General features: G+C 42.7%; 1 protein-coding gene across 4 annotated transcripts in view; it reads right to left on the bottom strand.

The window, feature by feature from the left end:
- LOC127574218 (protein FAM135B-like) overlaps positions 1-15,919 on the bottom strand; it is a 249,465-nt gene that overhangs the window by 31,050 nt on the left and 202,496 nt on the right. For all 4 annotated transcript variants that reach the window (XM_052023030.1, XM_052023029.1, XM_052023031.1 and 1 more), the window contains 2 exons: positions 14,676-14,767; positions 7,984-8,081 (listed from right to left, as the gene is read on the bottom strand). In XM_052023030.1, the coding sequence (XP_051878990.1) occupies positions 7,984-8,081; positions 14,676-14,767 (190 nt within the window). The remainder of the gene's footprint in view (positions 1-7,983; positions 8,082-14,675; positions 14,768-15,919) is intronic.

Genomic DNA, 15,919 nt, shown 5'->3' with positions numbered 1-15,919 from the left:
AGGTCCCCCTTTTACCCTCTCCCCTCCAAGAAAAAACAAACCCAGCCTATCCAGTCTCTCCTCATAACTGTGACACTTCGTCCCAGGCAACTTCCTGGTGAATCTCCTCTGTATCCGCTCCAGAATAATCGCATCCTTTCTATACTGTAAGAACCAAAACTGCACACGATATTTCAAATGTACCATAAATTCCCTGTTCTCATATTCTGTGCAGGGCTAATGAACGCTAGTGTGCTGTATGCTACCTTTACCACCATATCAGCCTGTGCTGCCACTTTCAAGGATCTTTGGATTTGTACATCAAAACCCTTCTGTTCCTCCCTAAGGATCATCATGATCTCCCTGTACAGCTCCTAAAGCTTCCCAGCAAGGCAATGTTTCCTTAGAAGAAACAGCAGGGAGCTAGAGGAACAATACCTCACCTTAATCGTTAGGCATTTTACAGCCTTTCATACTTGACGATATCTTTCAACAATATCAGGTCAAAACCAGTGTTCCCATTTTTTGGTTCAGCAACCATTAGTGATCATTCTACTACTGCCATTTACACTCCCACCCCCCAGACCCATCTTTAGTTTGTATTATCCCTTCACTACCCTTTTTTTGGCTTTGAACTCAAATCCCTTCTATCATATCATCTCTCTTGTCTTTAACTCTGAAACGGAGCTTTCTTTTCACTCTTTTCTGCCCATTCCCCCGTCTCTATACTTAAAATCTGTCACACATTTTACTCTTTCATGCTCTGTAGGAAAGGACACTGATCTGACACATCAGCTCTTGTTCCTCCCTCCATAGATACTGCCCGACCTGAGTACTTTCAAAACAAGTCCTGATGAAGGATCTCCACCCGAAACGTTGACAGTTCATTTCCCTTCATAGATGCTGCCTGACCTGCTGAGTTCCTCCAGCACTTTGTATTCATTGCTCCAGACTGTCAGCATCTTTCAAAACTTTCTGTTTATGTTTTAGATTTCCAGCAACCAGAATATCTTTCTCTGAGTGAAAAACAGACTAGCTGAATCACTGTCTAAGTAAAAATTCTCATTCTGTCTCCTCTTAACTCTGTTGGGTTAAGGTTCTGCAAACCTTGGGCACCATCCAGAACTTCAACCAGTGAGTACTGCCCATGGCTATGCCTTGTCCTTGTTCGGGAGTACTGCCAGCCATCATTTCTGAACCCAGTCATAATACCAACTGGCATCCAGACTTTTTACAGAGCCCTGCTACTTTCCTGATCCGAACACAAATGATGCTGATCCAACAGCAGCACACCCACCTCAGACAAGTAATTGATGAATGCATCTTTCTGGCATGTACAGCTTCAGACCTCATTTAAATGTTGAGGGCAGGCATGGTAGTGTAGTGGTTAGTGTATCGCTATTACAGCACCAGCGACCTGGGTTCATTTCTGGCCGCTGTCTGTAAGGAGTTTGTACGTTCTCCCTGTGTCTGCGTGGGTTTCCTCCGGGTGCTCTGGTTTCCTCCGGGTGCTCTGGTTTCCTCCCACATTTCAAAGACGTACGGGTTAGGAAGTCGTGGGCATGCTATGTTGGCGCCGGAAGCATGGCGACAATTGCGGGCTGCCCCCAGAACACTCTACGTAAAAGATGCATTTCACTGTGTGTTTCGATGTACATGTGACTAATAAAGATATCTTATCTGAGAAGAGGGTACTGAATCTCTGGTTGGTCAAGAGATTTTTAGAAGGGAGATGATTGAGGGATAAAAGCCATAAAAGGGATGACTGAGGTGGAGGTCAATTGCAAAACGGTTTATGTTACAATCAGAATGTGGGCTGGTCAATGGCTTTAATGTGGAATTGAAATTCCTGCTTCCAACAGCTCCCATTCAGTTTGCTTTAAACTTTTTGTTTTCACCTGTGATCGTCACTTTGACTCTGATCAATGGGCTTAACATAGATCTAGCTGCCCTGAATGCTATTGATTCAATGATCTTATCTTGTACAGATGATCTCAAAAGAATATATAGCCCCTTTTTTGCTGAGGTATGTCCACTCATGGGCTCAGGATGTCCATTGCTCTGCAAAAAGCAAGATGGTGGAAGTTTACATCTGGTTCATGATGTCCTATCACACTGGAGGCTTATGACTTCTAATGTAAATCTGGAAGGACAATTTTATAAACATATAAACATGGAGAGTATGGATTATGAGGAGAGACTAAGGGAGCTAGGGCTTTACTCTTTGGAGAGAAGGAGGATGAGGGGAGACATGATAGAGATATACAAAATATTTAGAGGAATAGATAGACTAGACAGCCAGCGCTTCTTTCCCAGGGCACCAATGCTCAATACAAGAGGGCATGGCTTTAAAGTAATGAGTGGGAAGTTCAAGGGAGATATCAGAGGGAGGTTTTTCACCCAGAGAGTGGTTGGTGCATGGAATGGACTGCCTGGGGTAGTGGTGGAGGCAGGTATGTTGGTCAAGTTCAAGAGATTGTTAGATAAGCATATGGAGGAATTTAAAATAGGGGAATATATGGGAGGAAGGGGTTAGATAGTCTTAGGAGTGGTTTGAAGGTCGGCACAACATGATGGGCCGAAGGGCCTGTAATGTGCTGTATTGTTCTATGGTTCTATATTTATCTTTAATTAAAAATGGGAGTACAACAAATAAAATGTACTCCCCATAGTCATTATATTCCATTTGAAATACAGGAAGTTCTGAGCCTTGGAAGTACAATCAGTTATAACATGCGTAACATTATCATTGGCAATACACAGTTGCTGACAATTATTCTCCAGTTGGTTAGAAAAAAAACAAGCCATTTTGAAAATTGTTTTTTTTTCCGTGGAGAAAAGGAAGAAATGATTTACTGCTGGGTGGTAGACAATCACTTGTGTTTCAGAGCTTGGCCTCTTCCTTTCACATAACTCCTCATTCAACAAATACAGAATAAGTGCTGCTTGCTGAGTGAACTGGATATGATCTATGATGCCCACTTGGTATCGTCTCAGGAGAGACATGGAGGAGAGGCAGAGATTAGTCTGTAAATGGAGCCAAACATTTTGCAGGAAAAGCATTTTAGACAATCTAACATGAAATGATTTTTATGAGCTATCCATCACTTCAGGATGAAGGACATGGTGGATCACTGCAATTTGATAGCAATTCTTCCCAAAGGCATTAGTGCTAGTTAATTTTATTTTTGATGTATTGCTTTACTCAACATCTGGCACAGCTGCTGCAGGTCTGCGCACTTCTTTCCTCTCGAATATTTTGCTAGTCTGAACTTTGTTCTCACTGAGGGGTGAAATCTAGTCCCAAGGAATCAAATGACATGCTTTTAGACCATTTATCCCAGGTTAGATAATAACAGGATAAATGCTTTTTTTGTGTTGTTCCAGATGTGACCCAAATTCAAATGCTGAGGTGGAGAATCTTTATAAACAGCAAGAACAATAACCCTGATAGTACAATAGAGGGATATGGGCCAAACATGGGCAAATGGGACCAGCTTAGATGGGCATCTTGGTCGGTCTGCATGGACGAGTTGGGCCGAAGGGCCTGTTTCCGTGCTGTACGATTCGATGACAGGGGTGCACCTCTTGCATAACTTGAGGGGCAGGCAGGTACTGCAAATGATGTTAGTCTTCTCAAAGCCACATCCCATGATTCCCTCAAACACGAGGCAGATGAGCAACACTGCATCTTCAGCCCTGTCACTTAAAACCCCAATCCTGCCTGGTCTTCATCAGAGCACGTTCAGTACAATGAATGGATTCCTCCAATGATCTGCGCCAAATCCAATACACACCCTGAACTGCCACCACGAAATTGAGCGAGCTAGGGCCTTTTTCTTTGGAGAGGAGGAGGAAGAGAGGTGACTTGATAGAGGTGTACAGATGATAAGAGGCATAGATCGAGTGGACAGTCAGAGATATTTTCCCAGGGTGACAATGGCTAACAAGAGGGAACATAATTTTAACGTGATTGGAGGAAGGTATAAGGGGTATGTCGGGGTAAGTTTTTTATAGAGAGAGTGGTAGGTGCGTGGAACGCACTGCCAGCAGAGGTTGTGGGGGCAGATACATTAGGGACATTTAAGAGACTCTTAGATACACACATGAATGATAGAAAAATAGGGGGCTATGTGGGAGGGAAGGGTTCGATAGATCTTAGAGCAGGATAAAATGTCGGCACAACATTGTGGGCTGAAGGGCCTGTACTGTGCTGTGGTGTTCTATGTTCTATGAAATAAGTGTGGGAATAAAAAAAAGCACTTCCCACTGGCTTCAAAATCTTTTGCAATTTGTTGCACTAAGTAGCACAGATTTTCTTTTAGCTGTACGTTAAAAGCTACTCTAGACTAACGTGTTGAATCCTAACATAAGCACTGTTTCTGTATAATCCTTCTTGGTTTTCAGCCAACCTGTTTTATAAGAACATGAGGAACAGGGGCAGGAGTAGACCAAGTGGCCCCTCAAGACTGCTGTTCGATTCAATGAGATCCAATTTTGACCTCAATTCTACTTTCCTGCATGTTCTCCTAATTCTTTGAAATCATAAAACACAAATCAAAAACTAGCCTTGAATATATCCAACGATCCAGCATCCTTAGTTCTCTGGAGTAGAAAATCCCAAAGATTCACAATTTGCTTAATGAAGAAATTCCTTTTCACCTCCATGTTAAATGAACGATCCTTATTACAAAACAACATCCTGTAGGGACACATCCTGTAGTGTTCCTGTAGGAATGCTACAGCACAGTACAGGGGATACCCATGAGGGGAAATATTGTTTCTGCACCACACTGTCAATCCCCCTCAAAATGTAATGTATTTCAGTAAGGTCACCTCTCATTCTCCTAAACTCTTAACAAGAACAGGCCCAACCAGCTCATCTTTCCCCAAAAGACAATCCCTTCATCCCAGCTTTAACCTTAGTGAATCTTCTCTGAACTGCTGCCAATATAAATATATCCTTCCTTAAAGAGACCAAAATTACATATAGTACTCCAGGTGTGACCTCACAGTATCCTGCATAGTTGTAGCAAGTCTTCCCTACCTTTATATTCGATCCCTGTTGCAACAAAGGCCAATGGTTCATTTGTCTTCCAAATTATATGTTGCACCTGCATCCTAATTTTCTGTCCTTCATTCACAAGGACACAGAGAATCTTGTGCACAACAGAATTCTGTATGCTCTCTCCATTATGCAATATTCTGCTTTTCTATTCTTTCCACCAAAGTGGATAACCTCAAGTTTCTCCACATTAGCTATCTGAGTGGATTTGACAACTGGTGGTAAATTAAGAACACTCCCATTATGTGTGCCCAAGGCTACTCAGAACTAGATTGAAGTTTTCCAATTACCCATTGCTGCCTTGCAGGCAACAGAGTAAAGAAACTTTCATCTCAATAGCTTAAACTAGATTTGTAATCAGGTTCAGCATTTGGAAGATTGATGTCCACACTCAATGGAGTATTCAGTCTGCTGAAAAAGTAAGGCATTATACAACATAACATGCCCTATAAAACCAGCATTGTCTATGCCCTTGGAATGATTAATCTTGGATGTGGTTGAGCAGCTTATTTATATCAATCACCTATCATAGCAGTACTCTTTATAACTTCCACCAATGTCATTGAATTTACAAATGAATTTAATAACAATTTTAAAATGGCAATGGTCTGAAAGCAGCACCTCAAAAAACGAATGACTAATAACTAAATATTGGTTCAGGGTTCTCATTCTTTCTGGGCCTTCTGTGGTCAGGATAGCCATGTCTACATGTTACATCGTCAGCAGCCATTACACGAAAGTACTAAATCAGAAGTTGGAGTCAGGAGGTCAGCAACAGCTTCACAGTAGCCCAGGAGACTGTTATTGGTCATTCCTTGATGGCCTCCCCTCTCTCTTGATGGTTCTGTTCCCCCTTGGAATTGTCTCTCCCCCTTCCTCCATTTCATCCGTCTTACACCCTAATTACAACCTCTCTCCCTTCTGATCACTAACTCCCAATCATCACATTCTCCTATCCCAGTTCCTATTTGGTGGTCTCTGCCAGTGACACAGGAACAGCCATCTGTACCTTGAACTCTAATTTAAAAGTGTCTGGAGACCCAATTTTGGTTAGGATTTGGACTTATCCTGTTCAGGCACAGGGCTATTTAACTCTCTTAGTCTAATTTTCCCATTGTGATGATTAACCTATCACATTGACTCCCTTCAGTGGTTTATGAATAACTATTTCTTTCATTTTTCTTCAACCAAAGAGTTTTTACTTCTCTTGCCCAATTTTCAAAATCACAAGGGGTTTTTGGAGCTCTCAGTAAAAATGAACATAAAAATGAGAATACTAACTTTTTCTTTCAGTTCCAGATTATTAGCTGAACTTGCTTTCTGTAGTTAGAAACACAAGGGACTACAGATGCTGGATTCTGGAGCAAAAAACCAAACTGCCAGAAGGTCTCAGCAGGTTGCTCAGCATCTGTGGAGGCAAAGGGATGATTGACACTGCGGGTGCAGGGTCTCCACCTGTAGCGCCGACCATCCCTTTGCCTCTACTGATGTTGCCTGATCTACTGAGTTCTTCCAGCAGTTTGGTTTTTATTTATCATAGTTGCCATGGTGGGATTTAAATCTGACCTTTGTATTGTTAGTTTATGCCTCTGGATTACAAGACTGGTAACTTAACTACTGTACCATCACTCTACTCCTGACAGTGAAGTTATTTTGATAAAGATGTAAAAGAGGGGGCGAATCTCTCTGGCATTGGCCTGCCACCACGAACAGCAGCCGAAATCTTTCTAAACCTGTATTTACAAAGATCCAGGTGTGAAAAGCCTACCTTAGGACCAAAGCACCCAGGACTGTAGCAGGTTCTCTGCTGGCTAACTCAGGAAGCCCTGCCCCAGACCTTAGAACCACTGATAGCTGATAAAACCCCACCTCCACGTTTCCAGCCTGTAAAAGCTGAAGGTCACTAAATCATTTTAAGTCTCTCAGATATTTCAAAAAAGTATACGGAATAACCATAACAACATTAACATTTTTAAGACAGACAAGATTGGAGTATCTCAGCAAGATAGCACACTACCACAGAGCAAACTGGTTGACTCAACATTCCAAATCTATTCTAACATTCAGGAATTCCACGTTTTGACAAGGCATTGGGAAAGTCCTGGTCTCGCTTCTATTTAGATAGGTAAATGTTGGTCGTTTAGTTTGAAATGGCCAGCAAGTTCTGGGCCATGGGGTTGGTTTTAGAACATAGAACATTACAGTACAGTACAGGCCCTTTGGCCCACAATGTTGTTCCGACATTTTATCCTGCTCTAAGATCTATCTAACCCTTCTTTCCCACACAGCTCGCCATTTTTCTATCATTCATGTGCCTATCTAAGAGTCTCTTAAATGTCCCTAATGTATCTGCCCCCACAACCTCTGCAGCAGTGCGTTCCATGCACCCACCACTTACTGTGTAAAACACTTCCTCCTGACATCCCCCCTATACCTTCCTCCAATCACCTTAAAATTATGCTCCCTCATGTTAGCCATTTTCATCCTGGGAAAAAGTCTCCAACTGTCCACTCGATCTATGCCTTAGCTCACTCAACCTATCCTCATAAGACATGCTCTCCAATCCAGGCAGCATCCTGGTAAATCTCCTCTGCACCGTCTAAAGCTTCCACATCCTTCCTATAATGAGGTGACCAGAACTGAACACAATACTCCAAGTGTGGCCCAACCAGAGTTCTATAGAGCTGCAACATTACATCACGGCTCTTGAACTCAATACCCCGACTAATGAAGGCCAACAAACCATACACCTTCTTAACAACCCTATTTTATCACATAAAATAATGTTGAATGCATCCCTCCTTATGTTGTTTTGACTTTGGAAGTATTACTTTACGTGCTTCAAAACATTCTTTTTACATATGTCCACTTTACAATGAAAGATATGAATAATTTGCTGATGTAAAATTATGTATCAGGTAGGAAACCAGATCTGTTACCTTATTCTAGATATCGTCAGATTGTAGAGGTGGATATGTTGAACAATCTCGTCCAAGAGTCGATCCGTCATTGTATCAAAATCAGCAAAGGTGTCACTCTGCAGTCAAATGAATTCAAAACAAAACAGTGGCAATGTCATTCTGGTCAGAGGACGAAGATTACCATCTGTCTCTATTCACCAGGCAGCACATAAATTTTGAAAGTGTAAAGTTGACGGCATTTCCACAAAAAAGAAAATGTGTAAATCAGCAAAGCAGAATTCAGACCATTTTCTAATTAATTCTACATAGAAGAATTGAACAAAAAACAGCAACTCAATAAATGCTCAATGAATGCAGTATAGTACACTGAATTACTCCAAACTCTTACTTGTTAAGTATGTGTTATGTTTATGTTTCAGTCACTGTCTATTTGTGTATATTTGCTTTTAGCAGTCCAATCATAGTGCTTATCTTATTCTGGCTATCTCTCCTCCAAGAAACTAACCCATTGGATCAAACTTTTATCTTTCTTAACATCATTATCCATTTTATTCTGATTCCTCCAAAACACATCAGGCCATTTCCTTTTAAGTGGCTAAAGTGTGGGCTGGATTGTCTGACCTGCAGAGTGGACTATCTGTCAGGTCCTGCCTTTGGTTCTGTTGGAGAGGTGGATGGATCGATGGAGTGGCTTGCCGATTCCTTAGCCGGCCACCTTCTGACTGCATGCCCTCTGGTGAGTGGTGCCCCACTGCGCCGCTGTGAGCTGGAACCTTCCGTCCTTTATCTCAGCAGGTGGCCCTGCCTTTCAGTGATCCAGCTCTGCCGAGATTTCACGGCACAGCTGGATTGCCAAATGGTAGGAAACCTTCAGCTGCGGAAGATGCTTACCTCCGGCTCAGACGGGGACTTCGTGTGCGATGGGAAGTGAATTGTCCCATATATCCATCACGACATAGGTATCATGGGTGAACGAGTAGATGAAGACAGAAGATAGATCTAATGGTAAAAATTATTCAGATGCTAGCTTCCTTCTAGATTGATAATAGAAACCCCAGAGACATTCCTCAGCCATGTCTTTTTTGCAGGGCAGAGGGTGTGGCAGGTAGAGATGCCATTCCCCACTGAATAAAAGGGCGTGACTGACAAGCTTCACCAAGGATTTCCATCAGAGGCATCTGTGAATTGAAAGATGCGGCATCTTTAAAACAAGATGTAGTCACGGGGCCGACCTCCCTGCCCTAAGCCAATGATCCTAACTGGTACGGAGTAGGCCATTGGTCGGCTTCCTAATGTGAAGAGAGGCGAGGGATGACATTGTGGTTGGCTGACAGATGTTGGGTTGAACAATCGAGCCCTTTGCATCATTATTCATTTTGGTCCGATTTCTCTGACAAGCCATTCTCTTTCAAATCAGCAGATTTCAAGCTGCTGTTCTGATATGCTTCATAACTGCTGCTTAAAGGCAATCTGTGCAATTTTTTTTCCTGAATGTGAAAAAGACTCATCGAGCTGGATGTTAACTTTGAGTGAATGCAGCAGAGCAGATGGAAAGGGTTAATTGGAGCAGCAGTCAAGATCTTGCTGCTAATTTGACAGTGATAGACTCTGCCCGCTAACATGATGTGGTTTGATTTCTTTTTTAGATAATAAGGTTTCTGAGTTCAATCTCACTGTGGGAAATGTTACTTTTCATCTGAGAAACATGTTGATCTAGTTATAAGCCACAATACTTTGAAGTAACTAATCAGTCCATGGACTGTTTTGTGAGCATTGTGCAGATAGCCCTGTGTGTTAGATGAATCAGGGAGGGGGGAGGAGGAAGGTAGGGAAGTAATGGTAACAGGCTCCCAAGATATGAGGGTGCTAAGTCAGAAAAAGGAGTTCAGATAAGGTGCCTGTGTTGCTTGGATAACTGCTACCACAGGATAGGGGAAGGGACAGGAAGAATGGGGGTTAATTATTCACAGAAAAAAGAAACCTTGTTTAGTGCAGATCCCAGGATAGAGATAATAATTGTAATCTGATTGCTATTGTTGCTTTTTAACAGCTTGGTGCTACAGTGATGCTGTTGCTTTGCTGATGTACTTGATGCTTGTCACAAGATAAAGTAGGGTTTATCTACATAGGTCTGATTTGACAGAAAAATGGCCAAATTAGAATTACTGATTAGAGATTCTAACATGTAGCTCACCACTTAGGTGAAATTTCAAAGATATGTTCAGTAAAGGAAATCAGAGGTTTATCAAGTGCACCGTGACATTCAACAAATTCCTGACATGTTCTCCCATCCTAATGTGCTAACATATGAGAGGAGTGTCCAACAGCGAGCAATGCTTGCCTCGATGCCGTGCTCAGGTGATGCAGGCTGTTCATGAGACAAGCTGGGCTGTGGAATGCACTGCCAGAGATAGTGGCGGAGTCTGAAACTCTCATCACATTTGAGCAGTACATGGATGCGTAATTGAAGAGGTGTGACTTGCAGGGCCACAAACTCAAGTGTTGGAAGGTGGGATTAGGCTGGGGAGCACTTTTACAAGACACAGTCACAATGGGCCAAAAAGTCTCCTCCCACATCATAAATGTTCTATGATCCTACAATGTTGGCATCATACAAGCAGCAGCTGTAGGAATGTAATAAGCTGTTTGTTATTGACAATTTGACAACGTAATGGCTGTTGTGAATTAGGGCAATATAGCGACCAATTAGTACACAGGAAGATTCCATAAAGAGCTGGGAGATAATAACCAGATAAGCTGGGTCACTGATGCTTACTGAGAGGTGTGAGAGAAATAGAGAAGCTCCTCGACTACGCTTTGAAGAGAACTATTGGATATTTCAGGTCCTCTTGTGCAGTTGACCTTAATCAACCGGCTGTACCACAGGATGTGTAGTTGAAGTTAAGTTTGGATAATGCAGTTGGATATTCTACTGTGGTGAGGTTGGTAATTAGGAAGGAGGAAATGAATGGTTTCACTGACCATCTTCAACTGGAAGCCATCTTGTCGGGATAATACGACAGCAGAATTCATTCTCCTCAAAATGTCTAATACTCTTTAAATGACATAGTATGTGGTGAATACAGCTGGCACCAATGAATCAGAGTTCATAACATTTATGTTGCAAGGTAGCTTAGTGACAAAATGAATTTCCTTTGTACAGCTGAGGCTGTTTTCTTTTTGTTCTAGGATGTAGAGATGAGGATGGACCACGTGATGCCCAGTTTTTCAATGTCCTGGGTTGGAGAGGGTCAGCTCTTTTTTATGTCCCTTTCCTGCTCGTTTCCTGGCCTCAAGCCACTGAGAGGCAAACGTGTGTAAGACGTCTCTTCCCTGGTGAACATCAAAGAGCCAGCCTGGTTACTCTAGAGCCAGCCCACATCTTTCCAGAGATTGAATTCAGTTTCATAATTTGCCCCAGTGGGACTTGAAGGGGTTCAGCCTGCTCTGACAGAACTTCCACCATGTAGAGGAGCAAGGGCAGTGGCTAACAGGGACTGCATCACCCTCACGCTCCCCTCCAAGTCATACACCAACCTGACTTAGATTATACTGCTGTTCCTTCAATATCGCTGGGAAAAAGTCTCACTCTATCTGCACGTTTTCACCACATGAACTCCAGCAATTCAAGAACCACCTTCTCAAGGTGCCGAAGGCATGGGGAGTAACCAACCAGTAATGCTCAAGATCCAAGCGAGAATTTTCAAGAAGTAGGATAGCTGCTATATTCCACATCCTCACTTTGAAATGGTTGGACATGGGCTCCCTGTCCCCATGGCAGTTCAATGTGAATACTTTTAAGTCCCTGGCCAAGAAATTGATCTTCTGTGATTGGAGCAGCATCAAAGTGCCGTCAGGGTAATGGGCCATTGCCCCATATTCGAGTTTTGCATGAGCAATGGCATTGGGTGATTTTAATTGCCCACTGCAAGCCACTCATCACAGACAGTGGTGGTAAAACACAGCAAGTGTGTGCCTGCCTGGTCAAGAGAAGACAGGGCCAGTGGTCAAGGGCCTGACTGGGTTTGGGATGAGGGGGTCTGCCCAGAGTTTGGAGTCTTGGTGGAGGTGCCCAGAGGTTGGAACCTGAGAGGAGGAGGATGAGTGGGGTATGTCTGGAGATCAGAGCCAGAGTTGGGGGGTGGGATTGGATTAGTGCCTGATCAGAGTCTGAGGATTGGGAGAAGGGAGCTGCTTGGGTTGCAAAATTGGGGCCTTTTGTAAGTAATGAGGTTGTGGTGAGAGGGGGAGTGTCGATGGTCAGGAGACCTGTGGATAACTGGGAAGTTACAGGAATCAGTGGATCCTATCTGGGCCAAGTTCCAGCACTTGTCTGAACCTGTGGAAGGAGAGTATCTTTAAATAGCACTGCTGTAGTGAGTGAGCAACACTGTGAAAGTATGGGTGCTCTGGGTATGATCAATGACAGAGGCCCCTTGGAACAATGGGGACTAAGTTCCCCAGCACCATGGAGCCCCATGTACAACTGACACAAACGTTATTAATTGTAACTGCAGATATCTGGTCAAACTTGCAGGTTAAAGTAATTAGAGATAGTTGCAAATGCATTTTGGTCCAGAAGTAAGTAATTTTGAGATGCACAGCAACTTGTGTACGTGGGTGTGGGCAAGAGTGTGGAGTGAGAGAGAGGGAGATGCTGTGGTGTTCAGAGACACTGCAAAAATAGTGACATTAGCAATTCTGAGAGAAGACCCTGTAGTTTATTCGCTGAGAAACCTATACGTGTGAACATCCATTAAGGGGCAAGCAGACTTCCCAACTTTTAAATTATTTCTGGAAAGATTTAAACTGGTAAATGTCAGGCAAGTGAGATTACCAGCATAATCACTGAGTCCAAGTAATTTAGATTTCCCATGAATATCTGGGACTCGGCATCAGAGTGTGAAAACCCAAAGTGCTATTTGAATACAAACAGAACAAGCTTCGCAAATTGCTTCTTGTCTGACTGGATCATTTTTAAGCCAATAGCTCCCTCTTGTGTACATTGTTAGTAGCATCAAACTGGAGCTGCTTTGAAACATTTGGCTTCCTACAGTTTTTAATTTACAAGGTATTATGCACCATTGTTCAGGAAAGATATCAGCCGCTGACAGTCCAAATTCGCCAGAGACTGACGCCAGTAAAAGCCTGTAGGTGTTATTATTTTCACACCATGTGTTTAAATGCTGGACTAATTTTTCCTCCCCGCCGTTCTTTATGTGCAAGTCTAGACAGTGAGTGTGCTTGGTCATGCTGTTTGACTATGGGCTGAGGGGAAGTGGAGGTGGGGGCATCATAAATATAATTTTCCTAGTGATAGTTGATAGGCTTTAAAAACACAGTAATGAAGCTAGTTTTATGATGACCCAATGCATATTTGCAGACTGTTTGGCAAGCAACAGCACCGGAGAAAAGACCAACGCTGTTCTCCCCTTACATTCTAGCGAGGCTCACTGAACAGATGATTAGAGCAAGAACTCTGACTGATTTCATCACTTTTTCAACACAATTTCATCGCAGATTAACTGCTATATGCCTTAGCTCCCTGACGTCTGGTTGGAAACATTATGAAAACATAGACAAGCTAATCTCCAGTCAATTATTCCTTAATCTTCCCTCTACATCTGCATCTTTCTCCTCCGTAAAGGTTTTCCTTCAGACTTACTCCTTCAACTGAGCCTGCCCTAACGTCTTCTTCCTTGGCTCAGTGTTAAGTTTGGTCAAGATACTCACCTGTGTAATGCCTTGGGACATTTTAAAGCATTAAAGGTGCTATATACATTACAACAACTTGAATTTACAAGCATGAACTTTCAGTCAGATCAGTAGACTGTTACAAAGTTGTGTAGTGGCATGCTATTGCTAAATGTCGAACTACATTGTTCCCTAATCTGTGATTCAGTTTTGTTTTATCATTATGTGTTGTCTCAGAATCTTTGCAACCACTTTAAGATTCAGCTTTAATTTATTCTCATGTTTGTCAGCAGGGAGAAAAAGGCTGGAAGAGGTGGGTGCTGAATTTAAACTAGAGAGCCCTGCAATTCTCGTTCTTAATCATCCACCTAAACACGAATTATTCACAGGAGAAATAGCACAATTGCCCCATATACCAACTGATTTCTCTCTGATGCATCTAAAGCAACAATGACTTACCCTCATTAAGTTCCTCAAATGTAGTTAATTAGGCATCTTACTGGGTGTAAAGCTTGAAAATGCTATGGATTTAGTTTTCTAACATGTCCGAATGGTTCCACAGTCTGACAAAAAAGATGGAAAGGCAAAGCAAGATTTGCATTGATGTCTCATCTCCATGATCACAAGTATGTTTCAAAGCACTCTACAGCCAACAGCACATCATGAGGTGAAGTTACTGTCTGCGTGTTGGAAGCCTACCAGTGAATCTCTTAAAAATACCAATCTGATAATTGATTGAGGGGTCATTATAGGCCAGAAATTCAGAGGTAACTCCATGATCTTCAAAACTCTACCCATTCTGTTTTCCTGAATGAGCAGCTGAAGGCTTAGTTTCATGTTTCATTCAAAAGATAGGAATAGTTTCAGAACAAAAAGCATAAACTTTTTTTCTCCCCAAATATAGCGGCATTTTTATTTCATGTTTTGCCTTCTTTCCATCTCCTGTGGCAGTCAAACAAATGATTATCAGAACACCTCTGCACATACGTAGCCCAGGTAACCGTATCATGCCCTACCTGGTTCCTTTCAGACATCAAGAAGTCCAGCTTGGCACCAGGAAGCCCCAGTTCAATAAACGTCTTGACAAGTCGTAGATCTGCACTGTTACCTGAAATGAAGAAGCATTCTTGCATTAGTCTCAGTGCATGCAGTTGCAAAAGAAGAGATTCAGCTGAATTCATACTCCCAATCCCACCGAGTTCTCAAAGTCAAAGTCAAGCTTATTGTCATATGCACACGTACATGTATGCACAGGTGCAATGAAAAACTTACTTGCAGCAGCATCACAGGCACATAGCATCAGATAAGCAGCGTATTAGCAGTTCTGGTATTTGGGCAAATCTATGGAAGGAGTTAATACACAAAACTGATTTCATGTGCACCTCCTATTGATGAAGTGGACAGCTGGCGTTAACTGCCTGCTTGATGAATGGATATTTCAATGGGAGACTGGAGGTTTATCAACTTTAAATCAATTGTCCAATAACATGATTCATCAACACTAGGGAGCGGTGAAAGGAGGTTAGGCAATTTTGTCTCAGAAAGAAAAATACACCAGGTGGACCAACTGTGTGCCAAGGGTGTACCTCACTGCATCACTGACCAACAAGGCACTTACAGCTTGCTCCATTCTGTGTTCATCAGCTGTGCAGCAGCAGAACCTCATGTCTCTACAGACGCGGCCAAGGGGAGAATTGGAACTCGGGTCTCTGTTGTGCACTACTGTCAGAAGCCTGGGAAATGGAATCCACTCTGTTGGTTGCAAACAATGAGCAGTGGCCTCATACATGAACCTTAGGGACTTGACCCTGAGGATGTATTTATTAAAGTAATATGACTTGAAAAGGCTTGTACATTAGTAGAAATGCTTCATCTATAGGACAGTGTTTGTAAAATTGTTATTGCACAGTGGACACCCTTCTGTTCATCAGGCCCCTGCCAGCTCTTTGTACAGCAATCCACTCAGACCCTTTCCCCAAAGGAGACACAAGAGACTGCAGACGCTGGAATCTGGAGCAACACACAAAAGTCTGGAAGAATTCAGCAGGTCAGGCAGCATCTATGGACCGAGTCTAGATGAAGGGTCCAGACCTGAAACATCGACTGCCCATTTCTCTCCATAGATGTTGCCTGACCTGCTGAGTTCCTCCAGCTTTTGAGTGTGGTTTCTTCCCCCAAAGCCCTGCAAATTAACTTCCCCTGTGTCTGTCTACTTCCCTTTTGAAAACCTTTATTGACTTTGCTTCTTCCACCCTACAAA

This window comes from Pristis pectinata, chromosome 9 (assembly GCF_009764475.1).
Source record: "Pristis pectinata isolate sPriPec2 chromosome 9, sPriPec2.1.pri, whole genome shotgun sequence".
NCBI classification, from domain to species: Eukaryota; Metazoa; Chordata; class Chondrichthyes; order Rhinopristiformes; family Pristidae; genus Pristis; species Pristis pectinata.
The sequence above is the reverse complement of the archived record's forward strand: the minus strand, read 5'-3'. Positions and strand labels throughout refer to the sequence as shown.